The following is a 12,763-nucleotide window of genomic DNA, read 5'->3' on the forward strand; positions in this document are numbered from 1 at the left end:
GCATACGGGGGCATGAGATGCTCACTTAACTTGCTCGTGATGTACCGTGCTCGCATTTGTTGCCCGGCAGTCAGCAAAAAGTGCGGACACTGACGAATTGGGATCCTCCTAACCTAGATAAAACTAAGTGCTACTGTACGCGTTGTGTAACCGCTGCGCTAAAAAGGGCAAACAGATGAAACAAACAATGAATCAAAAGGATACTGAGGTGGTGTTCAATAATTTTTATTCTTTGTTCTGTTTGCCACAAAGGTCTTACAGGATTCCTCAAAGAAAACAGAGCATCTCAAATTAATGAACAAATGAAAACGAATGGAAGCCTTAGTGATGCATGTAGCTGAGGACTCCATTCATGAACATTTACCCTATCTAAGGGTAAAGAAGACCCAGCGAGCACTGGATGGCTTGTGGCTGTGCTCTTTTATTGCCCTGCATCTATGCTCAGAGAAGCCTCATGCAAGCAGGACTGAACACCTGGCTGCAGCAGAGGACTAATGCTAGAGCTGCAGCTAGTAGGCAGGAACCCTAACGCTGCCCCCTCCCCCCCAAAAATGACACTGACACTTCATCTCAAATGATGTGTAATCAACAGGACTAGAAGAAAAAAAACAAACTGTATTAGAAAGCTGCTTTCTTTGACCTGTCAATAATCTACTGTAAGAAAAACCTCTTAACTAAAAGGAGCCAAAGTTATGTTTCAATGAAACAAAGAAGTCTAACATTAATCCTTGGCTGTTTACGTGACAGATGGCAACCTTTGGCAGAAGAACCCCTTGTTTTTTTTCTTCTTCCTCCTGACAGTTGTAAACTAAAAAAGCATATAAATACATTTTATTAGAGCAACTCTGGCAGCGTTCACAACTTAAAGAGCGAGTTAATTCTAGCCTTCCACTGGCCAAAACTCCAACGGAAAATAGGATTGAGGCTAACTTAAATAACTTGGGTGTGCAGCCTTTCCGAGATGAGTGGGTACTGTGACGCTTTGCTCTTGTACTTGTAACAAATACACTGTTTTCGGGTCAGAGATCTTATTCTGACCGCGCGGCCACACGCCGACCTGAAAATAGGTCACCAGATACGCGCCTCTCCAACATAAACCTGAGGAGCGATACGTGCTGAACTCCTCCTTCTTTGTGAGAAAGTGGGGGAGTGAAGTTTTGAAGGTGCTCTCCTCAAAGTCATCCCACTGCCACCGCAGGGTGGAGGGAGGGACGGGCTGAGGTGTTGTGGGTGCTTCGAAGGGGTGGAAGGGTGCTGTCGCAACCCTCCATGAATTCCTCTCCCCCAAAAGTGGTCTCCACCAGTCCTCTCACAGGACAGGGGAAGGTGATGCATAGTGCAGAGATGTGACACGACATTCACTCAATGTTCTGTCAGACGGGGCTGGGGAGGAGGGCGAGGGGATTTCAGATTCAAACAGGAGCTAGTAGAGTGCTTTGCTTCCTAAAATCCATTCTGCAGAATGGATGACTATTTGCTTAGCTGGGCCTGCACTGTACTTGTCCCTCTGAGCTGTCTTCATCGTCTGAACCATCTGGACCGACACCGCGCAGGCCTGTGATGCGATAGCCCATGTTAAGCAGCATGACCTCCAGCGGATCCGCGTTCATGCGCCGCTGATTAGCCTGAGCAGCTCCCTCCATGTCTTCCACCACACGCCCGTTTTCGCTGTCTGTCTGCAGTATTTAAAAAGAAAAAAAAAAACAAAAGAAGTGATCAAATATAATTCCAACAGCATGACACATCTTTTTAATGAATGCCATCTCCTTAACACACTCCCAAAGCATGTCAAGACCAAGTCTGCCAAGTCTGCGCATAGAGGAGTTTCCTCTGTTTACCTCTGGCCTGGGGTTCCATAACCGAACGACAGGGTCGATACCGCTAGTAGCCAGGAAGCAGTAGCTGGGGTGCGGCTGTAGGCAGTTGACTATGGACTCATCCCCCTGCAGGATCCTCACAAGATTGGTTGTTTCTTTTTCCCAGATAAAGAAAGAGCCATCATCTGAGCCGCTTACAATATACTGGCCTTTGCTGCGGAGAAAAAGAATCCATTCAGACCTGCCTGATGAGCCATGTTCCTGGGACACAAACCTTTTACGGGGAATTTAAATATTTACTTGGAAAATTGTGCAATCGTTTTACATTGAACTTCTTTCATAGAATGTCGACTTCACTGCGCAGATGTGTACAGTACTGAGAACAGCTGAGGTGAAGGTTAAGCAACAGCAGCGTGCTATTTTCTACCGTCACTCAGCATACAGTACCTCCTTTGGCCCATGGTATCAAAAACCAGTCTCGTTAAGCTGTTGGAACTGCACTCACTAATCAAACACATCATAAAGATTTGTGTTTATTTAAAGGTAAACTAAATGAGCCACAGCGCGAGTTGGTGTTGATTAGAATATATTCTGACTGTTATAACGTCATGGGAAGTAGACGATTTAGTCACACTTTTGAACAGCAAAAGCAAACAACTGCTTCATAGGCCAACATCTAAAAGTACGAACGACTCTAAAGAAACTAAACAAGTTGTTTAGATTGAGGTACTGTTGATTGTGTAAAACTAATAGAACAAAATTATGTTAAAATAAAAAAGATCAAATAGTAATCAAACAAAGAAGCTGTTAATCAGCCCCCAAAAGCTGCTCACACATGCTAAAAACTATGGCTGAGATTCCACAGCTTTGTAATAAAGAACACTTTTCTCCTGTGCAGCTACTTTCAAAGCTGTTTGAGCATTTTGCTGCAAAAGAGGTTTGACTAGTTACTGAGTGCAAGGGTGTTAATGTGTTATTGAAGGCTCGGCTTTATTTATAATCGCTTGAGCACAGTGTGTCATTTAGATAAAGATCACGTTACATTTCAGAGCTCACGACTGCCCCCTAGTGATGACACAGCAGCCTGGCAACGAGATTAACCCACCTTCCAAAAAAGTTGGCTTCTTTGATGTCAGTGGTGGTGTTACAGTGACCGCAGTATCTGTGTTTGTAGTCAAAGCTGCGCTCTCTCAGCTCCAGCTCATCTTCAGGAATGGACTCTTTCCGACTGAACGAGTGGAATCGGATGGAGCTGTTGGCCTTTTTGTCTTCTGCAGTTAAAGAAAAAACATTTTTTTATTGTAATTCACACAGATTTTAAAACTAAAGTATACACAAAGAAACAACACGTGTACTACAAAGCAGGTTTTTTAGTGAGCATACAATCATTGTAAATAATGGCAATTATCCAATGAAGTGTGATATAAATGTTTTTTTCTAGATCTGTGTGTGTAAATTCTGCGTTACTGAAAATTAGCCAAGAGCTATTTCTTTCCCACCTGATTCTGACTTGGAGTAAAGAGCAGCCTTGATGTCTTTATCTAAGGCATCACAGGCACTGCTGTGCGCCTGCTCTGGAAACTTCCCTTTGAAATCATCCAGACACTCCAGAGCCTCAGCCACATATTTTAGCTCAAACAGACACCGTGCCAGCCTGAAATGTGCTTTCAGATGACCGGGGTTTAGACTCAGAGCCTTCAGACAGTCCCTGAGGGCATCATAATGGTCTCCATCCCTAAGAATCACATAGAAAAACATAAAGACTCAGGGTTTCCAAAGGTTTTAGAATAAAAAAAACCCATCATTCCTCTGCACTAAAACAACGCCGCGTACCACTTGCGTTTCATATAGGCCGCAGCTCTGTTCCCGTACAACATGGCGTTGCTGCTCGCCTGATGAATGCCTAAACTGTACAGCTGGATGGCCTGTGTCCACTGCTGCCGTGCAAAAGCATCATTAGCTTGTTGTTTTATCTTCTCCAGGTGAGGAGGGAGGTCATTAGAACTGAAAGACAAAAGGGAAAAGCAGATATTTTGACATAAATTCAAATGTATAACCTCAGTCAATAATAATAATAATGGATTGGATTTATATTCCCAAAGCGCTTTACAATGCCATTATTCATTCACTATTCACACAATGGTGGAGGCAGCTACAGTTGTAGCCACAGCTGCCCTGGGGCAGACTGACAGAAGCGAGGCTGCCATATTGCGCCATCGGCCCCTGTGGCCAACACCAGTAGGCAGCAGGGTAAAGTGTCTTGCCCAAGGACACAACGACCAGGACAGAGAGCCCGGGGATCAAACCGGTGACCATCCGGTTACAGATGTGCTTCCCAACCCCCTGAGCCACGGTCACCCCGATAAACGTGTAGTGGAAAGAGCCGATGTTTACCTAGACTGCATTTTACTCCCAGTAAAGCGAATGTGGCCAGCTGGCAGGTGAATTCCATTGGAGACGCCGTTTGTCGTCTTTCCATTCTGCACATCTCCTGGAAAGCGAGAGATTCAATAATCGGCATTCTTCACGTACGTTGGAGTTAGTGTGAAACTCAGTGTTTATTACCTACCTGTTGACGATTGGCATTTCTTTGGAAGCAAGAATGTATATGGCCTCTGTTTGAATGTCAAGTCAAACAGATACACCTGTAAGAACCATAAAGAGATAGTAAAAGGATCCCATAAGAATGCCACTGCGATTCTCACATGGTTCCCTCTCTGTTTGGTGATGCATTACCTGTTCCCCGCCCATGTTAACAAGCAGCTCGGTGCCATCAGGACTGAAAGTAACATAGGTGGCAACCAGGACCCTCAGGCGGTTATTGTAGTCAGGGAGTTTCACCGGCAGGTGACCTGAAACATTCAGTCAGATGGTAATGGTATTAAACCACAGTCCAGAATATAAATGCACCCATTAAAAGAATTTGATTCCAGACAATTTATCTGTATACACACCTGCAACATAATACTGCCCAGCTCCATCTGGGATGGGCTTCTGCCTTTCACAGAATGTGTGCACAGCTGCCGATGTGCTTTGACTCAAAGATTTCCTGTGTGAGGAACAAAAAAAAAAAGTTCAGAACTTCCTTGTCAAAACTTGGAAAGCACCACAGAGTAACTACAAAGCGCTTTATTTGACAGTTTGCCGAGTACTCACTACCACAGAATAGCATGAAAAAGCCAAACTCACCTGTAGTTGTGTATCATCCTGATGTCGTACAGACGTACAAAAGGCCCATTGGCTCCCACAGCCAGGTAGTTGTTGTCCCGTGGGTTAACAGCTAAACATTTGGCCTCGACGAGCTGACCACAGAACTCTGTGAGATCGATCAGCACCTCCGAGTGTTTACTGTTCTCCCTCAGGTCGTATTGTCTGCAGTGAACAAGGACAACATGCACATATTACCTTGGCAAAACCACCCACTACCAAGTCTAAGGAGCTTGGAAAGAAAAGCGTCTGGACTTCTTTAAGTTGCTTGAAGACGTTTCACCTCCCATCCGAGAAGTTTTTAAAAAGTGGGTTTTTTTCCTTCACACACAAAGAAAAGCAGAAACAAACAAGATTGATCCACACAACACTCATTGTCCCACATATTTCTAACACTGACCCCAAGTGACAGTAAACAGCTACAACATGTAGATGTGGGTCTACACACCTGCAGGCTACGAATGCACCAACATGCTGTGAGCTTTGATCACACTGCAGATTAAGGCTGGGCAATATGGCCAAAAATATTTATCACGATATATATTTGAAAATTTGCGATAACGATATAACTGAAGATATAATTGACACGAGACAAAATACTTTACAACTCCATAACTTTATTAGTGGAAAAAGAACCCCCATCAATGCATTTTCACTTAAACAAGCAGCGGTTTTTATGTGCATTAAAGCTATATAAAAAAAAATAACAGTGTAAATGCAAATTCCTTGATGCTTGCTGACAGTTTGGCCCCACAATGAGCTCACCCGAAACCCTAGCTGATTGTGACCCACACCTGTTTTCACACCTTGGCTCATGTGATTAGATAGAGGATCATCAGGGGGTCCTTTGTCCCTCTTTGGGTGGGGATACTCCCACTGGGTTTAAATCTGGGACTCTCCACCTTTTGACTCTTAGAACTGAAGAAGCTTCTCGGATGAGAGGTGAAACGTCTTCAAGCAACTTAAAGAAGTCCAGACGCTTTTCTTTCCAAGCTCCTTAGACTACAATGACCTGGATGACTGAGAACCTTCACAGACACCCACTAACAATATAACATTTGACTTTAATACATTATTGATCTCTTTGGTCTAACCTGATGATGCCGTCCTCCGCAGCACTCCAGAAGGTGTTGGGCCACATGGGTGCTGTGGCTATGCGTTTAACTCTGTTTGTATGATCAGAAAACATATGGATGGTTTCCTTCACTGTCAGGTCATGCACGTGGACTTTTGTGTCGGCTGCACCCGTTACCAAAATTCTGTCCCCGGAGTGAGGCAAGAACTGCATGGACAAATAAAAATACCAAAGTGAACTGATAAGAACTGAGATGCAACACTTTATTGGCTCATATTGGCACTGTTGACATCAGGCGACCAGCTGATTAGTAAATAAGCTGACAGAGTCCAACGATCATCTGTAGGGCATGTTCGGTTTAATAGTCCTCACATCTGAGACAGATATGAGGACTGTGTTTGATTCTGTACTCACTTAAAAGTACCAAATAAAGGTCGATATACTTTAAAATAGGAGGTAATTAATAATAACGAAGATCAATTTGTTACACTGCTGTTTGAAAATCTGAGCTGTAAACACTGGCACTGACCCAAAATCTTACAAACAGCACATCCCCACTAAGTATACACACACAATGTTTGAGAAAGGCTTATCTTTGAAATAAATGGTGATATAAATGTCAATAGTCACACACAGGACATTGTTATGGCATTTACAAAGACTTCTTAAGCTGAATTCATAGTCCAATGTTTGTATCCATTTACATAGCTGTATGGCTACACAGAGAAGAGGATTATGGGAATTCAACCAACACTGAGGGTGCAGAGGCACACTTGCTGCAGTTCTCCACAAAAGCCAACAGCATGTCAGCTGATGGAGACACAGTGTGCAAAATGAACAGGAAAGAGAACCCCAGTGGAGTTCATCACCAGTAGGAAGAAAAGGAAATAAGACATCAAAAAATATATATTATATATATGTAGGGGTGGGCGATATAAACGATATACGATAGAAACGATATAAATTTGGCCAACGTTAAAGATTTTGACTATACCGCGATTGCGCATGTTGATGATGTCATCAAGCTGCGCCTGTTTTGGCCGAAAGCGTCGCAGTGGCTAAAACCATTATCATCTGCAAATTATGCCGGGCAACGGTCATAGCAAAGAGATGAAGCACTTTTGAAATATGGGGAAAGCCAAAAACTGCGCTTCCTCCACTTCCGTAACATTGATTCATTAATGCTGAATTCTCTCGCAGCTGCAAATTCCTTGCTGACAGTTTAACCAAAAGGCATTTCCAGTGGAAATTGGCCGACAGATCCTGAGCATAACCATGTATAATATCCACAAAACTTGAAAAGAGGTTATACACACACAATACAGTGATATTATGTTGAAGCACAGTACGTATTACTCTGCGAGGTTCCCGACTACAGTAGCCATAATGCTCCGACAAAAGTGGTGCGGCTTCACAGCTTAGCAAAGTCACACTAAAACATTTTTGACAGATTTTTGAGCGCCGTGTACCACATAAAATCAGTTCGGTAATAACAGTAATAACGACGTGGTGTGTATCTGACGGACGAAAGCGAAACCAGTTCCACACCACTGAAGTTGCAGCATTTTTACAAACCAATTCTGGTTCATCTGTTTCATTCAACGATTCTTCTCCTTCTCTGTCACCGCCATGCTTTTTCCACCATGTGCGTATGAAAACAAAGGCACTGCGTATGCACATTTTACCCATATTCTATCGCGATACTTCATTTTCGTATCATTGCCTAACATTGTACCGGTATTACCGTGAACGGTATGATAAGGCCCAGCCCTAATGCAGATCACAGCGAAAATTATTCTCTGCCATATTTTAGTAATTAACCTTGAGGAAGAGCAACAAGGCAGCCTCAATTGTGCAATGACTTTAATATGTTTCTAAGCTCAGGCACCATCCAGTACACTGTAGAATGTGTTCTCCTTACCTTTACAGAGAATATGTTAGCTGCATGACCTGTGTGCATAGTTGTTAGCTTCTTGTGCCTGAATGGATCCCAGATGATGGCATGTTGATCATCCGAGCCTGAAGCCAGCAGACTGAATAGAGGAAAAAATAATAACAATTCCAAGGTCAAGGTCAAATTTATTTATATAGCATATTTCAAACAGCCGATGCTGCACAAAGTGCTTAACAATATAAAAATGGTATTAAAAAGCAACAATGTAATACAATAATAACAATAAAAAACAATAATAGGACAATAAAAGAATTAAAACAATAACTAAACTAATTCAAATAAGACCAAAATGCTTGGGTCATAGTGTGTTAAAAGCCAGGGCATAGAAATGTGTCTTTAGTAATGATTTAAATTGCTCAAGTGTTTGTGCAGATCTAATATTTAAGGGGAGACTATTCCAAAGTCTGGGACCTGCCACAGAGAAGGATCTATCACCACGGGATTTGAGATTAGTCCGTGGGATGGACAGCATTAGTTTTGAGGTAGACCTCGTGGTTTTTCCTGGAGCATAGGCAGAGAGGAGCTCAGACAGGTAAGGAGGGGCTCGGGCATTAAGTGACTTAAAAACAAAAAGTAAAAGTTTAAATTGGATCCTGTAGGAGACAGGAAGCCAGTGTAAAGAAGCTAAAACTGGGGTTATATGCTCTCTCCGTTTGGTACCAGTTAGCAGGCGAGCAGCTGCATTTTGAACCATCTGAAGACGATGGATGGTGGCCTGATCTAGACCATAATACTATGAATTGCAGTAGTCTAATCTTCAAGTAAGAAAAAGGTGAAGAAGAAGCCAAGCAGCATTTCTTTAAGGTATGCACCTTTTTTTTGTTGATTTATTACATTTACACGTTATATTACAGGTATTAGAACTAACTAATAAGCAGCTGGATCTGTATTGCTAGATTCACTTTAGAATGGATGCAATATCTTTGTTAAACTGATCCCTCTTGGTGTGCTGAAGGTGTCAGATTACGAAAGAAGCAGACTCACACCACTGATAAACATGGCGAGACTACTTTTACTAACTAGTAGACAATGTTGGGGTTGTTACTAGGAAAAAAGTTTATGTAGTACATAAAATTACTGAAACACACTGTCACATAATTAATTACCAGGTAACTAATATAAAACTGAGGTTACAGTTCCACACACCAACACAAAACCTCACCCTAATGAGGACACAAATACAATCTTTCTTTTAGTTTTTACATATGAAAACAAAGTCAACAACACAAAACAAAGTTGAAAGGGTCTTCAAAGCTATCGCCACAGTGATTCTACTGCAAGCCTGACTACACATCACTGCCTTTTAAAGTTCAGGCTTTGGCTGCTGGGCTGGGATTGCCATACAATAAACTTTGACATTATTCTGAGTTTCTTGTCTAGCTTTGTGTATAATGCAGATGTTTCTGTCCTACACGCAGTTTGCATTTCATCATGGCACTCTTGTCCTTTGGTGCAATAAAAATAAAAGTAATAACCATATTTCTGCTCTTTAAAAGCATTAAAAAAAGTTTTCTTCTTTCTAGCAGCCAGTTGCTCAGATAACTGAAGAGCCTTTGTAATTCAAGTAACAACATAACTGTAACTGTATTGTAATTAGTGAGTAACGCATTAAATTACTAAAATAAAATATAATGTGATTATATTATTACTTTGGAACACGTTAGACCCAACACTGATAGTAAAACTGCGACATTTAAAATCCAAGCAGGAAGTGAACAGGATGCAAACCTTATCTGGACAGATACAACAGATTCACTGTACATACAGGGTTCACAGGGTTCGATCACTTACTCTCCACGTTCGTTCCACTCCAAACAGTTCACACAGCCTGTGTGGCCCTGTTGAAATAAATGACATTGAGGGTCAGACGAAGATAAAAGAAAAAAAGTGTCCCAATGTGTTTACAGAAAAATATGTCATGTTATCAGTGACCTGGAGCTCAGCCTCCAGTCCAAGTCTCTTGATGAAGGGGTCAGTCACATGGTAGAACCTTTGGAAGCTTGCAGCTCTCTTGTCCTAAAGACAAAAGAGCACATCTCCATCAGACTCTCCATCAGACGGGGATGATCACACTGGCTCTGGACTGTTCTTACGTACCCTGATCTGCCTGTGCAGGATATCTCTGGAGATGTTGGCAGTAGTCATGGCCTCACCGCAAAACATAAATTAGGTTTCGAGGCTGGAGGTTTCCAAGGGTCAGAGATCAGGTGTCATTTACTCCTTTTCCTTGTGACCAAGCTGTAAAAACGCAGAATTTATTAAGGCAGAGCAGAGACTTGTTAGAAGACAGAGACCTTACACAGGTATAGCGTCAATGTCAGCTTTAAAAAGAAAAAGGAAAAAGTCGACATTAAACTCAGGCATGTGATTTATTCACCGATTTTTTGTTGCTCATCTGACCAAGGCACAAAACATACCGCTAGCTGGTCTACAGATAGTATTTGCTCCCGTTACCTACAAAGCGACTTCATTAGCTAACCAGGCTAATGTTAGCAACGTAGCTCTGGGAATACAACAACTGACAGTTTTGCAAAAAACTAACAATTATTTAAAATCTAAAGCCCCATTAGCCTACGAGAATGGTTAACGATCCGTGCACAGGGCCTTTGAGAGACCTGTCGTTCACCAAGAAGCTGGCGTTAGCGTACTGGCGTTACCTTGCTAGCTAAACAAAACATCCACTTCATATAACGTTAACATTTGCAGCGCTTTGGTGATAATTTACAACTGTTAAACAAAACTCACCGTTTCCCTCGAGCTAAGGAAGCCTCTGTCAAGAAATGTCCATTTAGTAAAAGTCACAAATTGCACTCCGTGTGACTTTGTTGACAGGATACTCGCTAATACCTTCGCAGACCTGAACACAACCCTCCTCCCACTGCACATAAGCACGCAACTTTGTTCCGCCAGCTGAAAACACACTAAACTCTTCCGGTCTGTTTGGACGTCACAATAAAAGCATTCCAGAATAAAAGCATTTTCAAGTAACGTTTAATAAAGGAGCACTACAACAAAGAATGTAACATATATTTGCCAAATGTTTAAGCAATACATGGTAGTATTTTGTAATTTGATGGTAATCTTGAACGAAGAATTTGTGAATAGTGTTGTGCAGGTGAATCAAGTGTAAGTAAGGATCGTGACTTTGAAAATAGGGATGGTTTACACGAGGTAGTGAGACCTGCTATGATGCTGTGATGTGTGGTTTGGAGATGGTGACACTAACAAAAAGACAGAAGGTGGCGCTGGAGGTGGCAGAGTTAAGGATGTTAACGTTTTCATTGGGAGAGACCAGGATGGGCAGGATTAAAAAACACGTATCTCAGTGGAACAGCTCGGGGTGAGCAATTTGGAGACAAAGTTAGAGAGGCAAGGCTCAGATGGTTAGCAGAAGAGGGATAGTGGGATGTTGAATATAAATCTGCCAGGAAGGAGGAAAATAGAAAATCCCCAGAGGAGGTTATAGATGTAGTGAAAGAGGTCACGCAGAAGGTCAGGCTAACAGAGGAGGATGCTGGGGGTAGGGTGAGATGGAGCCAGATGGTCTGCTGTGATGACCCTTAAAGGCAGCATCAAAAAAGAAGAAGATTTGTAAATGAATGAGTGAAAACAATAAGAGTAATTTTATGTACTTCACACAGTGAATGAGGAAGGAGAGTTTCCTTATGCAAAAAAGCAGTCAAATTAAGAGGGTGGGCAGAGTTTGTAAGTGACCAAGCAGACCTATGTGTTTATGAGTGGAACAGTCTGAGTTCAATTAAAACAACCTGGGATATTTACAACCCACTGAGTGATAAAGTATCTGACTTTGTGAATTATGAACTCTCTCATATATATATATATATATATATATATATATATATATATATATATATATATATATATATATATATATATATATATATATATATATATATATATATATAATTATTATTATTATTATTATTTGGCTTTATTTTGTTTTTAGGTCTGTCTTTTCTGAACTACTTTTAAAAGATAATAGTTTCAACTTTTAGTTTTTCTTTAACAGTAAGATTGGTAAACCTGAATCTCATTGCATGTGTTTTTACAACCCTTAAATAAAGATGCAGCGAAGTACTAAGTTTAATATTCAGATATTAGAGTTCTTCAGAAACTTTCAAAACTCTAAAAGAACATAAAAGTCATCTGCTGTAATAATACTGTCTTTAAAGTTTGTAATGATTACTTGTGCTTTTTTAGGGGTCAGTAATTCTCGATTCTGCTCTACTCTACAATACTATGGTTCTTTTTTCAGTTCTTACCAAACTTGGCTCAAAAAATGGAAGTGAAAGTGTGACATATGCTGAGTTTGTTTGTTGCTTTGTTGCAGGAAGTTGAGAAACTGACATTTGTAATACTCAACATCTGCCATCATAGGGTAACATGTGCAAACCAGGATTTTCTTTTTGAAATTTGACTTTTGAGAAATCAGAGTTTTGGCACGATTGTCAGCTGATAATTTCATGCTAGCAGTATGTGGTATAGTATATTATTCTTACTTTTGTATCTCTAGTACTGTGCAATTGTTTTAGGCAGGTGAGGGAAAAGTGCTGGAAACAAAGAATGCTTTCAAAAATGGAAGTGTTAATCATTTATTTTCCTTCTGTCTCTTAATGTAATCCCAGACACACTTGATGATGTTGAGATCAGGGCTCTGTTGGGGCTATACCATCACTTCCAGTACTTCTT

The 12,763-nt window shown here is 41.3% G+C and overlaps 1 protein-coding gene across 1 annotated transcript; it reads right to left on the reverse strand.

Annotated features, from left to right (window-relative positions):
- Positions 1-192: 192 nt before the first annotated feature.
- On the reverse strand, positions 193-10,971 carry wdtc1 (WD and tetratricopeptide repeats 1). The gene is made up of 16 exons (XM_006795899.3): positions 10,799-10,971; positions 10,151-10,291; positions 9,986-10,069; positions 9,845-9,891; positions 8,021-8,132; positions 6,119-6,306; positions 5,007-5,189; positions 4,772-4,866; positions 4,554-4,669; positions 4,387-4,462; positions 4,212-4,308; positions 3,651-3,821; positions 3,317-3,552; positions 2,923-3,088; positions 1,839-2,031; positions 193-1,676 (listed from the first exon to the last, which is right to left on the reverse strand). The coding sequence occupies exons 2-16, from the start codon at positions 10,214-10,216 to the stop codon at positions 1,479-1,481; spliced, it is 2,028 nt and encodes a 675-aa protein (XP_006795962.1). The 5' UTR covers positions 10,217-10,291; positions 10,799-10,971; the 3' UTR covers positions 193-1,478.
- Between the last annotated feature and the right edge of the window lie 1,792 nt (positions 10,972-12,763).

This window comes from Neolamprologus brichardi, chromosome 11 (genome assembly GCF_056152115.1).
Source record: "Neolamprologus brichardi isolate AB-2024 chromosome 11, ASM5615211v1, whole genome shotgun sequence".
Classification (NCBI taxonomy): Eukaryota; Metazoa; Chordata; class Actinopteri; order Cichliformes; family Cichlidae; genus Neolamprologus; species Neolamprologus brichardi.